Genomic DNA, 22437 nt, shown 5'->3' with positions numbered 1-22437 from the left:
ATAACTTTTGTAAGTTAAAAAGCCTTATCTTTATTTGATTTGGCTGTTCGGAGTTGACTGCTCTAACGCCAACGGGTGTCTGTGTTATGCGACTGTTTTGGATAGGCCTGTGTATTCCCTGTCAAACATTTATCCTTTCTTTCTTTTTTTTCACATCGTTATTTGTTGTTTTTTTATTTCTATGTTAACGTTGCAAATTCATTTTTATGCAATTTATTTTATTCTGCAGACGAAAAAACAAAACAGAATCCTATAAATTCGGTATAGCAGAGACATCTCCCATTTAAAAAAAAAAAAGAATTTTATCAAGTATAGGCCTGTTTTATTTTGGTCTACAGTTTTAAGTCAGGAAAAAAAAACTGAATCTGTTTCTAAATATTAATTTAAATGGTGTATATAATGAATAAATAACATCTCAAACATGACCATTGTAATTTAAAATGATTTTCTAAAAACAATTTGATTATATTGTAAAATGATGGAAGAATTATGGTGCTTTGAATTATGCACATGTTCTGTCGTTTCTGTCTGCAGCTCCAAAATAGCATATTAGGAGCATTGTTGAAGATTAAAAATATACACAAATATAATGCATTTACTTCTGTTCGTAAATGAATAATGCAGTAATTTTTAGGGCTGTACTCAACCAACGAAAATCTTGGTCGAATGAAGTCCTGAAATTTTAGACTAAAAATTACGTTAGAAAAAAAAAGTTAAATTAATTAGCTGCGCACAGTGCGTAGCCTTGTTGTCAGCCTAAATTAATTATAAATAAACATAAAAAACTAGCCGGAATTTTTTAACGCGTGTAACGCGTCTTTGCATTGACTTAACATTGAAATCATTCGCGCCTGACGCGCTATTTGCATCCGGTGTGAACGCACCATAACACTGCACTCTTCAAGTAACAACAAAATATGGTTATGAGCTTTAAACTGTAAAATAAATTATATTTGTTTATGTAAGTTTAAATAAAGTCGCTCTCTGTCTCTTACGGAGTTTGCTTCGCTTTTCTCCAGTCCAGCGCCTCATAGACAGACGCGGTGTGCTCGTTGTGTGTGTGTGTGTGTGTGAGAGAGACGCGTGAGTGAGAGAGACGGAGGGAGAGCGGGGAAATACAACTGAAAGAATACGCTGCGTGTTTTACATAGTGTTAAACAAAAACGCAGTATGTGACGGCGAATTAGTGTGGGAAACTGTAAGTGCCGAACTGCTCGGCTCGGCACTTACGGCTTATAGCGTTGAGTTTCTTAACTTTTAGCTGACGAAAGCAGAGCTGTGGAGAGCCGCTTCGCCATGCTTTCATTGATTTTCGTCATTGGAGCTGAAAAGACGAGTTTAGGGGGTTTTGTCGCCCAGATTTGCTTCCCCTGGTCTGCATTTTCACCAGACATGCGTTCATCTCCCACACAAAAACAGAATTTCAAACCAAATATGTAAAAATCCACGAAATTCCGCGTTAACACTAACGCTAACACGCGTTATTGGCCAATTCCGCGATTCCGTCCGTGATTTGGTTATCGCGGAAATCATAGGGCCCTAACATTGTTTTCTTCAGTGCTCACATTACAACAAACTAGACCCTTTTCTTTGTATATTACCAATTAGTGATTCAATTAGCAAGATTAGAGCTAATCTTAATTCGTAATTACAATAGTCTCGAGATGACAATATGTGATGTTATATTCTGAGCTCTCCTTGGACTGGGAATTATGTTTCTATGGCACCACTATCATTGGCAAATGAGTCTGCAGTGGTCAGGTGGTACAGCGGTCACGTGGTACAAGTAGAAACTCTTGAAAAATTTAGATTTTATAAGCTTACGTAACCTAGTCCTACCAGACTCTCGTACACATTTCATTTGTACAGTGACTATGGCCACTCTCCATTGACCGGCATTATCTTCCTTGAAGGTGGGTACTCTGTTGAAGTTTAAAACTATAGGATCTGTCACTCTGGATCTGCCATATGCCAGGACCAAATGTCAGTGATTGGTTATGTCTACAACTCTAACTAGTGCACCTCAATGTCATCGTTCTCAGCCACTCCCTCTGTTCGCTGATTGGGCCTGTAAAAAAATGATGGGAGAAAACTCTAGGATATACAGCTAACCCAGACGTAGTAATGAAGGAAAATGAACATTTAGCAGAAGTACGTAGGAGGGCGCAGACAGGCTTGTTTATAAGCGCTACGAGGACATGTTTAAAATCACATAATTTTTGGTAATTTCGACATGGCATGAACGCACCTTTAACGTATAGAACATTACATTACAAACATACAACTGCAGCAAATAATATTAATATTGCAAATCTTCAAAAGATACAAATACTATAAACAATACAAGAAGCACAATGTGTCAAACAAGACATAACAAAGCAGGGAATTTGTAATTATTCATTCACACCATTAGGCAATAAAGACTTAAGTTCAAAATCTAAAAGACAACAATTATAGAAATTTCTTGTCTCTTCTATGGGGTTAAATCCTCTCAATTCCCAGGAATTGTCAGACAAAGAATGTTTGGCAAGTTTAAAATTATGTTAAATTGGAGATGTATCATCCTGTCTTCTGGTGGCACTTGTATGTTCATTGATTCTTGTGCGTAATACACATGTGCTTTTGCCAGCATATAACTATAAATGTGAACGAATAATAATATAAATCAAATATGTATTCTTGCAAGTGATCAATTTTCCAACCTTATGTTTTCAACATGTAAGAGGGTAAATGATTTACGTTTAACATATTTAGTACAATTGAAAGTTACCCTAGGCATCAACAAGAGTAGTTAGAGAGAACAACACAAAGTGTTTGATCATTAAATATTTTCAAAAACTGAGGAATGTATTTGAATAATGTCTGTGTCAATAGTTTAATCCTCCTAAGGTTATTAATTAATGGGCTGTAAGTGTATTTAAAGACAAAAAAAGCTTGTTTCATTTATTCATAATCAAGTTGCTCATCTCTAGTTCATCTATACTTGGGACTTTTATCAGTGCATAGTAAGCCACTTATTGGAGAGACCCCTGTGACTTGAAATCTGCATACTGGTCTTGACTTCAACCTCAAAATCATCTTTCTTAGAACAAATTCAATGGAATCTTAAAAAACTGACTATAAGGTAACTCTTAGTATGAAGACTGTTCTTTTCAGTATCTTTTCTGTAAAGAGAAGAGACAATGTGTTCAAAAATTGATACAACTATTAGGGATGTAACGGTTACAGAAGTCCAGTACGTACCTCGGTTTTGGGGTTATGGTTATATAAAAAATTCACTACATGTACTTGTCCCCCCCAAGATTACTGATTGCTTAAAATGGAAAAAAAATATGAGGAATTGTTGCTTTTGTTAGTCTAATTGATAGATTGACCAATGTTGTGTTGTAAAAACCAACGGCTGTTTTTAAACTTATTGTTTGATTAATTTTCTTTGCGCGTGAGAGCGCGTCACATGCTGTGAAATGATGGCGGATGCACAAAGTTCAAAATCACGCTTCAGGAAATCACAGAAAGGTAAGCAAGGAGCAGAAAAAGTGCCATCTACATCTGTCTTCACCTTTCCACTAGGAGACAGTGAGTGAAGCGGCACCTGAGGCTTCCCATTTACAGGACACGCGTATTTCATCACTCGATTGTAGTGAGACGTTCGTGACGCAAATCGGCACAATTCCAAATGATTTTGCTCGTTATATCAGTGGAAACAACTGAAATTACTCCATTTATGGTCAGATAAGAGTAAGATGTCATTCGAAACTTTAAAGGGTCTATTTTTATTTGTGTACACTCACAATCAATTGCTCTTGTAAAATAAAGCAAGCAAACAGGATGCCATTTTCTGCCGTCCCAGTTGCCTTTTTCCTTTATTGGCGGTTAGCAAACAGCTTTGTATTACCTCAGTCCTGTGACTGACTGTATTCCTCGTTCGACTGTATGCACCAAACCGTGATGTCCGTACCGTGATGGTTGGGGACAAATACATGTACCGTGACAGCCCTAACAACTATCCCAAAAATGTTATTAGTGGTACCGACTTGATGTGTAAATTTGATAGGTCTTAGACCAGGGGTGGGCAACTTCAGTCCTGGAGGGCCACTGTCCTACAGAGTTTAGCTCCAACCCTGAAAAAAATCACCTGCCTGTAACTTTAGTAATCCTGAAGACCTTGATTAGCTTGTTCAGACGTATTTGATTAGGGTTGAAGCTAAACTCCGTTGGACCGAAGTTGCCAATCCCTGTCTTAGATGGTTCATATTTATAAAGCAAATGCCTTCAAAGCATTTGCAAATAACAAAAGATTAGGGTGTTACCATAGGTATTGTTTTTTTAAAACATCGTTACTACTAAGTGTAGTTCTATTCTAATTTCAGACTTTTCTGAATACATTTCATCTGCTGATTCTCATAAATGATGAAATTAAACGAATTGATAAAGAATTTTAAGAGTAGGCTTTTTAATGGAGTATTTGCGTTGTGATCTGGTTTAGAGTTTGCAGGTATGCATTTACTCAAGACACTTTCTCACACATCCTCCTAACTTGTGTACTGTGTGTTTGTTCACGGAAGGGCTCGGAGTCAGAGGATGATGAGTATCACTCGAAGAAGAAGAAACGTTCGACGTCTAAATCTCCGTCTGAACACACTTCCTCTGGGGATTCTGGTCAGTTTTGTTTCGGATCGATATCAGTGTCCTGCACAGCACATCAATACTGAATTCATCATGACCGTTTAACAGCAGTCAGAGACTCTCAATGATAATCATGTGATATTGATCTTCACAGAGAGAAGTTACAAGAAATCTAAGAAACACAAGAAGAAGGGAAAGAAAAGACGACACAAATCAGTGAGTAGAGAAGACCTGAACCTGTTTTATAAATTTGTTCTTGTGTAGCCACTGACTCCAGTCAATTGATGATGAGTCTGACAACATTACTAAATTACTTGCTCACAGACAAACATCACATCAGAGTTTTAGTTTACAAGCCTTAAAGGTGCAGCATGCGATTTTTTTTTTTTTTTTTTACAAAATCGTTTTTCAAAAATCAAACCAAATACGTACTTCCCTTCTTTGCTCCGCCCCAAAAATGCACAAACACGCAATGCAAAAGTGTCTCTTTTTTTCATAGCAAAAGCAAAATAATGCTTCACGAAAAATAAAGATGACGAACGAACAAGGAAGCAAACAAAAAAAATGAACAAACAGTACACAAGAGTATATACAAGCAAGAGTTGGTTATTAGGTGCCAACCGCACAGTGTTACTCGTGTGGGGAGCAGAAACAACTCAACCTCGGCATCCGTTTCCAGGCCTTCCCGCTTAGATCTCTAAAGCGCTATAAAAACTTTTCTAATATTAACTGCCTGATCATAAAACTTCTTTTTCCAGTGATATTCATCTGAGCTTTTCTCTTTTGTAATGTCTCTCAGCTAGCTCTCTTTGTACAGTCTTTTTTCAAATATCCCTTTTGATATCTCTCTCTCTCTCTCTCTCTCTCTCTCTCTCTCTCTCTCTCTCTCTCTCTCTCCTATCCAATCAATAACAGCACAGAGAAACAATATTGGTGGCATCACTTTCAGAACGATTTTTCACGTCATCTCAGCTAACCATTTTCTTTGCCTATATTCATTTATCCGGGAGTTGTGCCGTGTGGCCAAGATGGCGATGGCCGGCTCTGCCCACTATGGGCTTCAAAAACGCTCTTTAGAAACAAATAACTAATGTTATCTTTAGAGTTAGATGGTTCTGATGTGAGAGGACCTTTACTCGCAGTTTTTAGAGCAATCATATTTAATGTCCCAGAAAATATGATTCAGCAGCTTGTTCCATTAATGATTTACAGACTGAATCAGTTACAGTGGTTCTTAGATGGAAGTCATTACCTTTTACTTTCCAAAAAATAAAGGTGTCACGATTTCGATTTTAAATCGAAAGCGATCTAAATCAATTCAAATCGAAATTGATCGAAATTAATTCACAATCGTCGATGTTCCACGCCCCCATGTCACTTCCGTTCGGCTTGCCAAGCGGAAAAAAGCACGGCGTGTTGAAGTGTTGCGAGTCTATGTTCAACCTCCTGTAACTTAGTTACAGCCATTCAAAAGATAGCATGGCGACTGCCGATGCAGGAGACCCATCAACAGAACTTGAACCCCCTCCTCTTTCATTGAAGTCACAGGTGTGGAAGCTTTTTGGATTTCCAGTGAGTTCTGTTGACAACGTCCGTGCTTCAAAAAAGCCACAGTTTGCAGACATCCCAAGTCTTGCGGAAGTTCCGGGAGTCTCCCGCATAGCATATTGATAGCGGCTCCCTGATCTCCCAAATCTCCCGAAATCTAGAGTGACCGAGCAAGAGCGAATGTGCATGCCGAGACAGAAAAAACTGTATTGCGCGCATGGCAGAGAGAGAGAGAGAGACCTTGCGTGTGTGACTCATGAAGCGCATGTAAGACAGAGAGCACCTTGGAATCGAAAATGTAATCGAATTGTGACACCCCTACCAAATAAATTGAGAACTTTTACAGATACGTTGTACTGGGATTTGTGTGACATTTTGCTGAGTGTGTTTTTGTTCTGGTACCTTGACTATCGTGGACAGCTGAATCCCGAAGCTTTCCATATTCTGTGCCGTGTCACCTGTTAAGAAGGTCTTTTTTTTTAGAATTTACTGATAAATAAGTGTTTGGCTGTGGGATTGAGTGCAGTGTATTGAAAATGAGCATACATTACATATATAGTCAATTTGCATTTTATCTTGGACCGTTCATTCGCACATTTACTCCCATCTTTTAAACACAAGTTTTATAAAGTGTATAACTTCAAACTGCTTTTATATGATAATGAGGGATATTGAGTATATCACACATGTTGTCTTACAGGCCTCCCCTGAGTCTGAAGGAGAGAAAGAGCGGAAAGGGCGAGAGAAGGAGAAGGATAAAGAGAACGACAAGTCCAGAGTGAAATCACGTGGAGAATCCAAACAGAAATCCCCCAAAAGAAAGAGTGCAAAAGAAGAGGTGAGTGGTGATATCTGAGGCAGCGTCTGTAGTCTCCTGTTTACTCTTACCCAGATGGGCTGTGAACCTCTGTGTCTGTGTCTCAGGGTGGATGGGATACGTCTGGCAGTGAACTGAGTGAAGGAGAGCTGGAGAAGAGGAGGCGCACTCTCCTGGAGCAGCTCGACGCACCATAAATCGCTCACCGTCAGTCTGTCTCTCTCTCACTTGCATTCCTGTAATGTGTTTTGCATCCTTTTGGAATGTGCTGACAGAAAAATTGATATTTGGCTGTGAATCCATCGACTGTCATGTGGTCTCCCTGAGAGGCAGTGTTGTCTGAACATCAGCACTCTTCTCGATCTGGACGGCATGTTTGACTTTTTGTAAAATTATTTTGAGGTTGCAAGTGTTAAGTTGCCTTTAACTGCAGAACCTTTTTTAGGTAGTTGTATATTTGTTAATGCCAATAGTTTTAAACATTGCTGATAAAATGGAAAAACGACCAAGCCTGCATAAAAACGCCTATTATTCAACTTCAGATTAATCTGTAAGATTGTCTGTGAAAGCCATTTTTGGGAAAACAATGTTATCAGTTTGAAAGAATTGTCTGCAGCATTGTTTCAACTTGAATTTTGACAAATAAACTTTAAAAAGGATGACTTTTTTCTTTTCTTAAATGTACTCAACTTGAGCAAAAGCATTGAGCATGTCCTTTGCACAAAGCTAGTTGAACAATTTCAGAGTAGGTTTAAAGTTGATAAATCCAACCAATTGATTCTCAACATTTGCTACTAATGAAACAGTTTGAAATGCGATTTGTGAGATTCTGTGTAATTCACTTTGAAGATTAAGGGTATGTGTACATGACAACGGTGTACTAAAAACAAAAAAAAGTGTGTACAAAACGCTCCCCTTTAAAACAGATCCATTTGAAACATACTATGAGTGCTGTATTCTGCTGCCGGCCAGTAATTGGCGATATGACTTTGTAAAGAAACACCGCACCAATGAACACGGTTTGCATTTTCATAGTTTACACTTAATGTATCTTTTCATAAACGTGTACTTTGAGACTCGTTTTCAAAAGTTTGCATTTTCAGGCCCCCAAAACAACTGCCAAAATACATACAAAACTTTCATTTTAGTTGAAAACGGTGTCATGTACAGGGCCCCTATGAGATCAGTACATGCATAAAAAAATATTATGAATTTAAACATTTATAAGGAAATAGAGGAAGAAACACCCATGAAACTACCACTTAAGTTGTATTAGGCAAAGAAAATATTTAATTAAAATATAGATAATTCATACAACCTACAGTATATGGATATTCCATTATAAATATTCCATTATCCATTACAGTGATTTTAAAAGACAAAAAGCTGGGTGATTCTTTCCAAAATAGCTTCATTTACTTTTCTCACGGCTGACTGGCCTGTTTTCGGTTTGTGATCTCTTACCCAGTATTAAACTGGCTCCAGTCCATAGTAGGGTGGTGGAAGTCACCATGGTGATGAGAAGTAATAACCAATCCACACTCTCAGAAAAAAAGGTTCAAAAGCTGTCACTGGGGCTGTACCTTTTCAAAAGGTAAACTTTTGTCCATTTTAGGTGCCAATATGTACATTTTAGGTGTTAAAGGGTTAGTTCACCCAAAAAATGAAAATTCTGTCAGTATTTACTCACCCTCATGTTGTTCCAAACCTCTATGTGTTTATTTGTTCTGCTGAACACAAAGGAAGACATTTGGAAGAATGTTTTAATCAAACAGATCTCATTCCCCATTGACTTCCATAGTAGGAAAAAATACATACTATGGTAGTCAATGGGGAATGAGATCTGTTTGATTAAAACATTCTTCCAAATGTCTTCCTTTGTGTTCAGCAGAACAAATAAACACATAGAGGTTTGGAACAACTTGAGGGTGAGTAAATGGGCTATATGAACGCATAAGTTCCGCATTTGACGTAAGGATGCTCGTCCATTTCCGGTTGTGTAGATTAAAGCGGAGGAAAACCGGACAAAACGGGATTATGGCAGAGTCTTCAATATTTACTGTCCTCCCGTCTTTGAAACGAAACGTACATACGTTTAGATGTAATTTTATATATAGTTATGTTTATTTAATATAATTTTAAAAAGAAGCATAAACACAACGAGGGGTGTCTGTTTTATCTGTTTTTGTGACTAACGTTTCATTAGTATAACCATGGAGTATAAAATTCAATATAAATTCTCGGTATTGCATTGGACTCTACGATCGGCGGAAGTTATCGAGCATCCTTAATCCTTCACCGGAAATAACGCCGTGCATAGAGCCCATACTGAAAGAATTTTCATTTTTGGGTGAACTAACCCTTTAATGTGTACATTTTCGGTGTTAATATGTACATTTTAGGTGCTAATATGTACATTTTAAGTGTTAATATGTATATTTTAGGTGTTAATATGTCTGTTTTAGGTGCTAATATGCCCATTTCAGGAGCTAATATGTCCATTTCAGGGGCTAATGTACATTTCAGGTGGTAATATGTACATTTTAGGTGCTAATACGTACATTTCAGGAGCTAATATGTCCATTTCAGGTGGTAATATGTACATTTTAGGTGGCAATATGTCCATTTTAGGTACTAATTTGTACATTTTAGGTGCTAATGTGTCTATTTCAGGTGCTAATATGTACATTTTAGGTACTAATATGTACAGTTTAGGTGTTAATATGTACATTTTAGGTGTTAATATGTACATTTTAAGTGCTAATATGTTCATTTCAGGTGCTAATATGTCCGTTTTAGGTGCTAATATGTACCACTAATATGCAATTAATTACCAATATGCAGCCTTTGGGTACAAAAGTGTACCTTTTGAAAGGGTACAGCCCCAGTGACAGCTTTTGTACCTTTTTTTTCTGAGAGTGCACCACCTTGAGATTGAAAAAAAAAAATCCTTAAACTTGCTTTGGAAGCCACAAAATCATGGTTCGTGCAGCAGGCCTCAAGTCTCAATATCTTTATGAAGATACACTGACACGATCTGCCATCTATGCAGTGCAGCCTGAACATCCCACATGTTCACACTCTCAAGAACAACACAGAAAACCAACATTGTGTAAATAGTTTAATTGGACATCATCTATTTTTTAAAATCTTATTTTGCAGTAAGCATACAATGCCTAACATACAGTGATTTAAAAAATAACATAAATCTTGCCAGTTTAATCCAGTTTTATGAGTGGAATGCAGAGAGATGAGACAGAAGTCTATAGTGGCTATAATACTGCTACTGCATCTGGTTTCTTACGTTTTAGTGTAGAAGTGACAATCTAGTTTCTTAGCTTAACGCTGAGCAGTTGCCACGTCTAAAAGGCCTGATTCAGGTTTTCAGTTTTATTAAATAAACAAAATGCAGGAAAAAAGAGAAAACTATAAGTTAAAAGATTCAATGTTGTAGTACAGAATGATTTTTTGTTTTTTGTTTTTAAACAATATGTACAATATTAGAAGATTAAAAAGTTAAAAAGATTCAACAATTTTGTAGCAAAACATCTGTACATTTATCAAAGGTTTTTTTTTTTTCCATTTATATTTTTGCTTTTAAATAGAATTACACATCACAAGAAACTTGAATTTTCAATTGTGCAGGCCATTAATGAACCACACAGCATTCAGTTTACATAACCGGCCTTATTTCCCATGATCTGACCAAGAAAAAAAAAGCAAACCCAGTAACAGAAACTGAATTCTCTAAGGAACCTGATCTTGCGTATGAAGAAAGAGTGCCGCAGGGAAAGTCACCTGTCGATTACCACAGACAACATGTTCAACCCCTTGTGAATTAAACAAGATTCCATTTACAATAATGCACTTCTATGGGGCAAGTGTAATAGGGTTTAAAAGCAGGCATACTGTAAAGCTCATATTTTTATTAAACCTTTTTTTAATTAGATTTTTTAGGGGTGCAAACCGCAGTTCCTGGAGGGACACCGCCCTTGCAGAGTTTAGTTTAACCCTAATTAAACGCACCGGATCCAGCTCATCAAGGCTAAAGTCAAAAAACGGTCTTCGATGTGGAAAAGTGTTTAGCACCCTGTCAAGCTGTAAGCAGATGTAAGCCTACGCACTTTTCCCAGTGGCAGAGTCGCAGTACTGCAGGTATTTGGAAATCGAAGCCTTTCTTGCCGATCGCAGTTCTCAAGTGAAGGATTTGGAAACTGACTGATGCGCTCTTAAAGTAGTTCACTTTTGAAAAAACTTTTGCTGATAATTTACCTTTCTGTCATTCTTTCTTCAGTCGAAAAGAAATGAAGGTTTTTGATGAAAACATTCCAAGATTTTTCTCCATATAATGCACTTCAGTGGGAACACTTCAAGGTGCAAAAGACACTTTCAGTACAAACTGCAAACTGTTCAAAGGGCTTTAAACGATTCCAGACGATGAATAAGGGTCTTATCAAGCGAAACGATCGCTCATTTAATAAATAAATAACAAAGTTTACGTTTTATAAGCTGAAATGGTCGCCTTGCTCTGTTCTGTGATGCGCGTTTGTGACTCTCCTGTTCGAACTCATTTATCAAAATGAACAAATCTTTTTCCGAGTCATTTGGTTCATTCAATGAATGAAACGAACAAATTGACTCGGAAAAAGATTCGCTTTTATTTTGATGAACGAGTTCGAACAGGAGAGTTACGAACGCGCAGTACAGAGCAAGGTGAGCGTTTTAGCTTATAAAACTTAAACTTTGTTTTTTTTGTTTTTTTTTTTAATGAGCGATCATTTCACTTGATAAGACCCATATTCATCGCCTAGAAGCGTTTAAAGCCCTTTGAACAGTTTGCAGTTTGTACTGAAAGTATCTTTTGGATCTTGAACCGTTTGGTTACCATTGAAGTCCATTATATGGAGAAAAATCCTGGAATGTTTTCATCAAAAACCCTAATTTCTTTTCGACTTAAGAAAGAAAGATGTGGGCATCTTGGATGACATGGGGGTGAGTAAATTATCAGCAAAAGTTTTTTGAAAAGTGAACTAATCCTTTAAGCGTAGTATTGCTGGTTGTAAGATCGGTTTTAACAGACAAGATTGTAACTGATTCTATTACAGTCGTCAAGTTAGCATGTAATGCTAATCTTGAGGTTTTACTCTATTTTTTATACAGTATGTACTCCTGTGGAAAGTCTTGCCCCATATAAACTGCCCTTTTAAATGCATTATTGTAAACAAGATTTCTGCTTGTTTTTACAAACTGAGAAGTTAGTTAGTTTACCAGTATAGAACATGGAACAGTAATTAGTCAATAAAATGAACTTGAAGTCTCTTTCCAGAATTCTCTTAAAGGCCGATGAAGTTCTTGAATTTTACTTCTACACTTTGGTTTATATCGTTAACAAACCCTCAGTTTAAGGACCAACGCCTACAAGCAGTAAAGCTTGAGACTCGTGAATGTGAGGCGCTGGAGTTCTAGAGCCTCTGACTGGCTTCTATTTCACATTTGCTTTAGTTGCATCAATCCTTTCTAAAAATAGCCTTTCCTGACACCACCTCCTACTTAACTGAACTCTCTCTCCATCTGCGCACACGAGCTCACAGTGACCCCACCATCACTGGGATCGACTCTTCTGATCAGGGTGGTCGATCAGTCCAACAGACGACTGACTAGTCAATGTTTATAGAGATTTTTAAAGGGCCTGATTCAATACCCACACGTGATCTTTGCACTTCCCACTTGTTTACTTGAATTTCCCGCATTTTGCCTGTGTTCAAGTGGGTGTGAAGTTTGCAAGTGTGTTTTGATAACTTTTGATTACTTGATGGGACACTTTTTTCAGTACTTTAGTTTTTTTTTTTCCTGACATCTCAAGTTCTGTGAGTTCCTTAACATAACCTTTTTTTTACATAAAAAAAACTTTGTTAAAATACAAAGTTTTAGAGAGAGTGTGGATTTAATGTGTGTAAAGGACACTTGAACATTGCCATTTTTCAACCTGAGACAGTCCCTTGTGCTTCCTGTTGCATGTACCCACTATCAAGTAGCCAAGACCACAAGAGAAGGTATTGGGACAGGCCCATCATATATTTTAGTTGTGGTGCTTTAAAATGGATGAAAGGGGTCTGCAGTGATGATGTATTTTTGCAGGCCAACCCAGAAGTTAGCATGGTTCCCTTGATAAACAGGATTTTTCCAGGACTTTTAGTATTATTGCAGAAAACAAGCTCTGTAACCAACAATAGCTTGATTCTTTCACGTTTCTTTCATCATGAGAATCTACACAAATTACTTTTAAAGCCTGAATACAATTTCCAGAAGTAAACAAACTTCACTATGGTTACATGACTATCAACTGTTTTAGTTTTTATTTAAAAACATTTCTCCTGAATGTTTGAGTTGGAACAGCTGGCATGAGTATAAGTACATTGAGGCCATAAAAGCAGACTAGTGAGAAGATGAGTTTACCTGTTCGCCGCTGACAAACACTTCAGTCCCATTTAGTCTTTTTCAAGACAAGTAAAAGTTTTTAAAAACTGATGCGTTTTATGTAGAGTAAAATGTAAAAAAATGTCTTCCGGTTCCATAAGGGTGACGGACCCAGAAGCAGTGTTGTAGTCGAGACCACCTCACTCGAGTCCGAGTCGACACCGAGACCAGAGAGAGTCGAGTCCGAGTCAAGACCGAGTCCATAGAGAGTCGAGTCCGAGACCAGAGACGGTCGAGTTTAGGGTAAAAAGGCCACATAGTAGGTGGTGTTAAAAGTAATTTTATTACAATTTGTCATGCGCAGTTGCGCACTAGAAAATCACCAATCACTGGGCGTGTCAATCAATTTAAAGAAATATTTTATTAACATACATTAATAATCATGAAAAATATTTTGAATTGAACTCGAGTGGACTCGGGAATAATTCCGAGTCCTAAAAAAAAAATGTTCGAGTACGAGTCAATTCCGAGTCCAAATGGACACGAGTCCATGACAAGACCAAGACCATTAAAATATGGTCTCGAGACGAGTCCGAGTCTCGAGTACTACAACACTGCCCAGAAGCGTTAAAATGCTAACTCATTTCTTGGTTTTGGCCTACAAAAATAGGTCATCCATATAAGACTATTAAGAGACGTGACCTCTCTGATACCCCTTTTCCACCACAAAAAGAACTGGTTCGGAACTGGAGCTGGTTCAAAGTTGGTTCGGAGTTGGTTCAACTTGCGAACCGCTTCGGAATTTCTTTTTTCCACTGACTAGAGCGCCCAGGGAACGACGTCGTTACGTCACTGTGTACGTCGCCATACGTCTTAGCTAGAAACGCTTGCAAATACAACATTACTTTGGGATTATCTCTAACTCGTGTACCAAGAAAGCTTAAAAAACAATTGAAATATGTAAGTCTTTTAATCTTTTCGTTTGATATGTATTTTTTTCTGAAGTTATGTACCCCTGTAATTGTGTCTTTTTTTCTTTCCATTTATTTGTTCTATATTGTGACTTTTCTTCTTTGCTTATGTCTTCAATAATTTTTTTTTTACAAAAATAGAAACGCTTGCGTTAACTTCAAGCATAACAATTACAAAGGCGGACTCCATCGTGTTTCTGCAAATGTTTCTCTTGGCTTTGCGTTCCTTTATTATGGTCAGAAAAGATGTTTACAACACATCTAAACCCGCCTCAGCCCCTGACGTAAGCATGACGTGGTAAAAGAACGGTTCTAGTCCAGCAAAGAGTTAGTGCCGCTTTGGAACCAGTTCTCCTGGCCGAGAACCGGTTCTTTGGCTGTCGAAACACAAAGAACTGGTTTGCGCGCAGGCAACGGCTCCGAACCGGCTCTCAAAATGCTTTGGTGGAAAAGGGGCTTGAGAGGATTTTAGCACGCTAACACTCAACCAGTGCTCTCTCAGCACGGTAAAACCCTCTTTCAGACGCCACGTCTCCAAATTCATCCTTTATAGCACCATTTGTGTAACAAATTCATCAACAACACTTTAATACTTCACTACTGGACTTCAAACCACCTTCTGTGAGAAATTTTCTTCACTGTTATTATCTTTGACCATCGAGTCACACATAATGCAGCATATCATGCCGTCGACATTGCATTATTACAGCATTTAACATAGTTAACTTTTCAAAATGCTCCTCAAGCTGGATTCCAACTTATTGGGCTCCTTCTGTTTTTCTTTAAAGACAAGAATGTGCACCATGTGACCAGCCCGATAAAAAACAGGGTCTGACGGACCCTATGCAGGGCTTTTTAAGACCGACTAGTAGATTAGCCATTCAGAGAACGCACGATTGGTCGATTTTGATCTGTGGCGAAAGCACTGGAATGTAAGAGGCCTTTGTAAAGGTTCACGATACATAAAGTGTTGGAACAGTTTTACATTCTGACACTTTCTTGAGAAAAACACTGATCTCACCATCTACGATTTAAGCGCCATTGGATAAAAGACACTGTTTGTCATATAAAAAAATCACAGACAGAAGACTATGACTAAAACACATGTATGATTCAACACCTGATGGGACAGGTGTTAAATATAGGCACTTGACTTTCAGACCTGCTGTCATCTGCATCAATCCTTCATTATTTTGTTCGGGAGCAGTTAGCTCCACCTCCACTCCTCCAGCCCATCCAATCACATCCCCTTTTCCCTCGTCACATGACCATCTCTGCACTGTTGATTGGCCGCAAATTCTGATCATCAAATCGTCTTCGGACGCTCCTCCTGACGGCGTCAGCGCGCCTGTACGGCTGGTTTCTCAGATCTGATACGGGAGGAACATAATAAAACAACGTCAGTCGCTGAGTTCAGATCTTCTGGACATGCTGGTGGTCAACTGGGCAAAGCAGCTTGAGTTTTTACTGGCCTGAGTACTAGAGCTATATTTCAGCTTCTGAATTAAATGGGAATGGAAACACTGACACTAAATTGTGTTTGACAAGGTTGTTGGGAAAACACTGACCGAACGATATGGACGTCACATAAAAAGTCTGAATGTCACTGCATTATATAAACACGTGTGTCATCTTGTGTTGCAGGAACTTCACTTTTCTTCATTTCTTTCATCAGTTTTTAGTGGCTTTATAGTATTCACGTAGTTCCCACAGAGGGCCACTGTCCTGAGTTTAGCTCCAACCAGCTCTAAAACCCCTGCCTGGAAGTTTCTAGTAGACCTTTATAAGCGGGTTCGGGTTTGTTTAATTAGAGTTGGTGCTAAACTCTGTAGGACAGTGTCCCTCCAGGAACTGAGTTTGACACCCCTGCTCTAGTCAGTGCAAGCTGATTGGTCCTTTAAATGTAAACTGCTAGCAATCACACCATTTACTGCATGCACAAGCTGATCGGCCTTTGATGATTTAGCAGCCTCAACATCAAAATAGTCTGGTTCATTGTTTGCAGTAAGCTAGTTCTCCTCTGAAACCCTCCGCCTTTGATGATTTAGCAGCCTCAACATCAAAATAGTCTGGTTCATTGTTTGCAGTAAGCTAGTTCTCCTCTGAAACCCTCCACCTCCCCCAGCTCTGCTATGGCAAGGGTCTCCAACCCTGCTTCCTCAAGAGCTACCATCAGTTTCAACCCTGCTCCAACACATCTGCCCGAAATGTTCAAGTAACCCTGAACACCTTAATTATCTGGTTCAGATGTGTTCTGATTGGGGCTGGAGCTAAACTCTGCAGATCTAGGGTACGTTTACACGACAACGAAATGCTTAAAACGGATAGGTTCTTCCTTTGAGTTTTCAAAACCGCTAAAAACCCTGTATTCTGCTGCCAGGCCACTAGATGGCAATGCAACACTATAGACTGAACACGTAATACGTATGTGTATGACGTCATCATCTTCAGAGATTTGCGTTTTTGTTGTTTACACAGACACAGTTTTTTAAAACTTGCACTTTGAAACCCGTTTCAACGCCGTTGTCGTGTAAACGAGCGGCCAAAAAGCATAAAATGTTTTACGCTTTTAGTTGAATAATAACATGACATCAGGACTTTTGCGTAAACATACACGCCACTTTCAAGTGATATGGCATGTTATCTATACGCATTTTGAGCTATCCGCGTGTATATCTACGCCGTTAATTGTCCAAGTGATTCCGCGTGTATGTACACGCCGTTAAATGTCCGAGTGATTCCGCGTGTATGTCTACACCGTTAGATGTCCAAGAGATGCCGTGTGTATATACACGCCGTTAAATGTCCAAGTGATTCCGCGTGTATGTACACGCCGTTAAATGTCCAAGTGATTCCGTATGTATGTACACGCCGTTAAATGTCTGAGTGATTCCATGTGTATGTACACGCCATTAAATCTCCAAGTGATTCCGCGTGTATGTACAGGCCGTTAAATGTCCAAGTGATTCCGTATGTATGTACACGCCGTTAAATGTCTGAGTGATTCCATGTGTATGTACACGCCATTAAATCTCCAAGTGATTCCGCGTGTATGTACACGCCGTTAAATGTCCGAGTGATTCCGCGTGTATGTACACGCCGTTAAATGTCCGAGTGATTCCGCGTGTATGGACACGAGCGGCCAAAAAGCATAAAATGTTTTACGCTTTTAGTTGAATAATAACATGACATCAGGACTTTTGCGTAAACATACACGCCACTTTCAAGTGATATGGCATGTTATCTATACGCATTTTGAGCTATCCGCGTGTATATCTACGCCGTTAATTGTCCAAGTGATTCCGCGTGTATGTACACGCCGTTAAATGTCCGAGTGATTCCGCGTGTATGTCTACACCGTTAGATGTCCAAGAGATGCCGTGTGTATATACACGCCGTTAAATGTCCAAGTGATTCCGTATGTATGTACACGCCGTTAAATGTCTGAGTGATTCCATGTGTATGTACACGCCATTAAATCTCCAAGTGATTCCGCGTGTATGTACAGGCCGTTAAATGTCCGAGTGATTCCGTGTGTATGTACACGCCATTAAATGTCCGAGTGATTCCGTGTGTATGTCTACGCCGTTAAATGTCCAAGTGATTTCTGCGTGTATGTACACGCCATTAAATGTCCAAGTGATTCCGTGTGTATGTCTACGCCGTTAAATGCCCGAGTGATTCCGCGTGTATGTACACGCCGTTAAATGTCCGAGTGATTCCGCGTGTATGTCTACGCCGTTAAATGTCCGAGTGATTCCGCGTGTATGGACACGCCGTTAAATGTCCGAGTGATTCCGCGTGTATGTACACGCCGTTAAATGTCCGAGTGATTCCGCGTGTATGGACACGCCGTTAAATGTCCGAGGGATTCCGCGTGTATGTCTACGCCGTTAAATGTCCGAGTGATTCCGCGTGTATGGACACGCCGTTAAATGTCCGAGTGATTCCGCGTGTATGTACACGCCGTTAAATGTCCGAGTGATTCCGCGTGTATGTACACGCCGTTAAATGTCCGAGTGATTCCGCGTGTATGTACACGCCGTTAAATGTCCGAGTGATTCCGCGTGTATGTACACGCCGTTAAATGTCCGAGGGATTCCGCGTGTATGTCTACGCCGTTAAATGTCCGAGTGATTCCACGTGTATGTCTACGCCATTAAATGTCCGAGTGATTCCGCGTGTATGTACACGCCGTTAAATGTCCAAGTGATTCCACGTGTATGTCTACGCCATTAAATGTCCGAGTGATTCCGCGTGTATGTACACGCCGTTAAATGTGGGGAGCGATATTTTTTTTCCTAGGATGGTAGGGGAAGACTCATAAATGCTATTAACCCCAGTGACGGGTAGGTTTAGGGACGGGGTTGGGATAGGTCATATATTTATATATACAGTAATGCAACGCTAAGTCAACGGCGTTCATAAACACGCTGAAAAGCGATTATGCGTGTTGATAGCACGCCAAAAATGGAAATAAGAATTGACGTGTCATAAATACGCCATTTCATGAGATCAGCCTGTTGAAAACCGTGTCGTGTAAACAGCCAAGTTTCACAAATTCCAAACAAATTTACATTGTCATATCCAAAAAATATTTTTTTGTGTTATAAACGTTTTGACATTTAATGCAATGACATTCTGACATTTTTAACGTGTTCATTTGGGGGCAGTGTACCAACTACATAAGCTCAACTCAAGGTTTTAATGAAGACTGCACTATCTCTAAGTGTGGGCCAGTTCAACATGAGACTGTGTTTCTCGGGTCACAGCATCACCTAATCAAACGCATTTTCTAATCAAATCAGTTCAACGGGTGAACGTGAGTCCCTGGAGACTCGGCCCTTGAGGCTCAGACATCAATAGGTGTGTTAAATAGAACAACAGATAGAAGGAGAACACAAAAACATGGCTTTTGAATTCAGTGTCAAAAGATCTAGTGGAGTGAGAAGAATGAAAGATAAATAATAATAAAGAGAGATGCTTGCCAGGTCTGAGTAGCATCCAGTGGGGTACTACTGGAAGAGTTCCTTACCCTCCAGTGCACATTGGGAAATTTAGTAATATTATTCTTCTTTAAGGCTGAGTGGAGAGGAAACAAAAACGGAGGTTAGAGTGGAGCAGAGTGGACCAGACACAGCGAGAAAAGCTGCCCAGGGCTCAAAGAGGAAAGAGGAAAGGTCAAAGGTCAAAGGCAGGCGCTGTAGGGTGTTACTGAAGCGCTGCTGATACTGCAGTAATGAACTCTATGACTCAAGCTGCTCTGCACAATGGCTCCAGCGTCCAGATTCAGTACAACAAGGCAAAAACTGACGTCTGCGTGGTCACTTCATTTTTAAACAGTGAAACCAAAGATAATGTGCCAAGCCTCCCAGAAGTGCATTGTTATAAGGCAGGACGTACAGTAAGTTAAGCTGAAGCAGGTATGGTGGAAACTAAATGCAATGATATGGTGAATCTCAAGAAAACACGTCATCCCAGTCATATTTCATAATACAAATGATAATAAAATGTGTATGTAGCATAACGAGGATATGGAAGCTTGTTTCCACCACAGAATAAAACATTTTAGCAGAGAACTACGACTTTTTACCAAACAATTTCGAATTTACATATTGCAAATGTGACGTTATATCACAAAATTCTGACACAAACAAGTCTGAATTACGAGATGTAAACGCAATCGGGAGGGAAAAAAAGATAAAACGTAGCAATTACCTTTTTTATTTTTTAATCTGTGGCGAAAATAAGCTTTCATAGGAGGAAGCCAAGATTTAATACCAATAATATTTCCAATATCTTAACTTTTTCATGACAAGCAAGCACTTTGAGCACTCTTGTTTTTCATTTTACAGTAATGGAAATGAAGGAAACATGCTAAATTGTCATGAAAATACTTGATTCACTAATAATATTAGGTTTTTGTTTCTTTTTGATTGTTGAGGTTAAAAATATGACTTTTTTTAGACCTTTTTGGTGAGATTCAACATTATATTTGGCTTAAAAAAACACCCCATGCAAATGCATATAGTCAGTGAAGCAAATGAACCAAACATGCTTAAAAGAGGAATACATCTCAACATGCTTCATGCAGCAAGTTAAACACACATGAAACACAGGAAGTCCCTGAAATCAGAACTTCCCATCAGAGCAGAATAAGATGGAGGAAGAGTGAAAAAATGCAGAAAAACAGCATAATGCCAATGGGCCCCAAAAATCAATGACAATATATAAAGAGTTCAGATGCAAAAGCCTCTAAATGCCATTTGAAATTTTCTTCTTTAATGATGATTTTTGTCAAACTTGTATATTTAAGTTCAGTGATTTCACTTAAATAACAATTAATAGGTAATTATCATTGCCATTTAAGTGAAATCACTGAATCACCGAAATATACAAGCTTGACAAAAATCATCATTAAAGAAGAAAATTTCAAATGGCATTTAGAGGCTTTTTGCATCTTCATATATATATATATATATATACACACACACACACACAAACACGCTCAAAATGACATGGACAAATGAACACATGAGCAAAACATAATGTCACAAATCATGTCCAAAATGCCAGTGTTACAAACATGACAATTCGACAGATACAAACTCACTAAGCTTACAAATACTGTGGTCTTATTTTGCCTATAATAATGTAAATATGAACCTATGTTCAGTAATATTTTATGTAGTATTTATATTTAAATTTTTTGTAATGTTGTTCCATTTTTGTCATTTTAATTAGTTATTTCCTTTGTTTTAATTGTTTTGTTGTCTATATAGTTTTTATTTTAGATTTAGATTTTTTAGACTATCAAGTTAAACTAAATGAAATTAAGTTTAACTATTTTTAATGTTTATTTCATTTTCATATAACAAGTGTGTGTCTGTCTGTGAAATTGGAATGACCCATATGGGATTTCTATGGGAGTTTATTTGTGGACTCTCGTCTGTGTTTAAACTGCAGGGGGAGCCACAGTGTATTTGCTTTTCTCAGAGAAAAACTGCCACAGAAGTTTAAACCAATACAGGCCACGCATTCAATTGAAATGTGCAGAGAAACACTGGTGTGTTTGGCTGTTTGTGACATATTTCCACTCATTACATTTCTGTTACAATGATGAATATGAATGTATGACACCCCGTGCAAAAGAAATCTGTGATGACATCATGTGCTCCACTCCCCAAACCCCCCTTCATGCAGGAGTTTAGTTAGAAAAGAAATCAAAAATGAACACGCCCATTCCATCACAACCATACGTCGGCCCACGGGGAAATAAAACCAGGAATGTGAAGCGTGAAGGGGTGCACACACACACAGAGGGGGAGAATGAAAGATAGCAGCTTTATCCAGCGACCTGAGAGAGAGAGAGAGTCTAAGCTTTAGAAGTGGAGCTCCTCGTTGAAGTAACGCGAGCTGCGTTTGGCTGTGCGCGCAGTAAAGGGGGCAGTCTTCAGCACTGCGTCCAGATGAAACACACACGACACAAACAAGCCAGAGCAACAAGCACAATGTTAGCACTTTCTACACACATCGGCACACTAGCATAATCACATGGTACTAATAGCTATTATATAAAGATGAAACTATTTTAATATGGATTACATACATGCCTAGAATAGAAATGCAGCCGTCAAGAGGATTACACATGTTACAAAATATACATTTATGTTACATCATATAATTATCTTCTTAAATATTTGGCCCATTATAGAAAATCAGTTTTTTTTTTCATAGTTAAAATTTAAATTAAAAACATAAAGGGGTCATATTACTGAATTGGAATAATTCTCAATGAAAAGAGAGCTTTTATTAAAATGTATTAGTATTTACAAAAAACAAAACAAAACAAAAAACACACAAAAAAGATGCTTTTCAAACCTTCGCAATTGTTTATGATTTTAACATCTCAATGATCTTTATTGTAGATTAAAAGATATTTCAGTTTAGATGGCTAATTCAACACTGCATGGTCAGAATGGCTTTTGATAAAACTTTCTATCTATGCGGCAGACAATTCCCTTTTGCCAAAAACTTCGACACCCATAATTCGATTCT

The 22437-nt window shown here is 38.5% G+C and overlaps 2 protein-coding genes across 7 annotated transcripts in view; one reads left to right on the top strand and one right to left on the bottom strand.

Moving 5' to 3' along the window:
- Positions 1 to 7650, top strand: part of prpf40a (PRP40 pre-mRNA processing factor 40 homolog A) — a 60822-nt gene extending 53172 nt beyond the window's left edge. For 2 of the 3 annotated variants that reach the window (XM_089133023.1, XM_089133022.1), the window contains 4 exons: positions 4566 to 4659; positions 4781 to 4842; positions 6875 to 7012; positions 7099 to 7650. In XM_089133023.1, coding sequence (XP_088989149.1) covers positions 4566 to 4659; positions 4781 to 4842; positions 6875 to 7012; positions 7099 to 7188 — 384 coding nt within the window. In that variant the 3' untranslated portion in view covers positions 7189 to 7650. The remainder of the gene's footprint in view (positions 1 to 4565; positions 4660 to 4780; positions 4843 to 6874; positions 7013 to 7098) is intronic. The other variant, XM_089133024.1, reaches the window with a different exon arrangement.
- Positions 7651 to 10541: 2891 nt separating this feature from the next.
- Positions 10542 to 22437, bottom strand: part of fmnl2a (formin like 2a) — a 146480-nt gene continuing 134584 nt past the window's right edge. The window contains exons 26-27 of one of the 4 annotated variants that reach the window (XM_089133020.1): positions 21737 to 21838; positions 10542 to 15749 (exon numbers count right to left, since the gene is read on the bottom strand). In XM_089133020.1, the coding sequence (XP_088989146.1) occupies positions 21762 to 21838 (77 nt within the window). In that variant the 3' untranslated portion in view covers positions 10542 to 15749; positions 21737 to 21761. Of the gene's footprint in view, positions 15750 to 19367; positions 19462 to 21736; positions 21839 to 22437 lie in introns of those variants that run through there. The other 3 variants (XM_089133019.1, XM_089133021.1, XM_089133018.1) reach the window with 3 other exon arrangements.

This window comes from Pimephales promelas, chromosome 7 (assembly GCF_988280905.1).
Source record: "Pimephales promelas chromosome 7, fPimPro1.hap1.1, whole genome shotgun sequence".
NCBI classification, from domain to species: Eukaryota; Metazoa; Chordata; class Actinopteri; order Cypriniformes; family Leuciscidae; genus Pimephales; species Pimephales promelas.
Note: the sequence above shows the minus strand (reverse complement) of the source record. Positions and strands in the feature narration are given on the sequence as shown.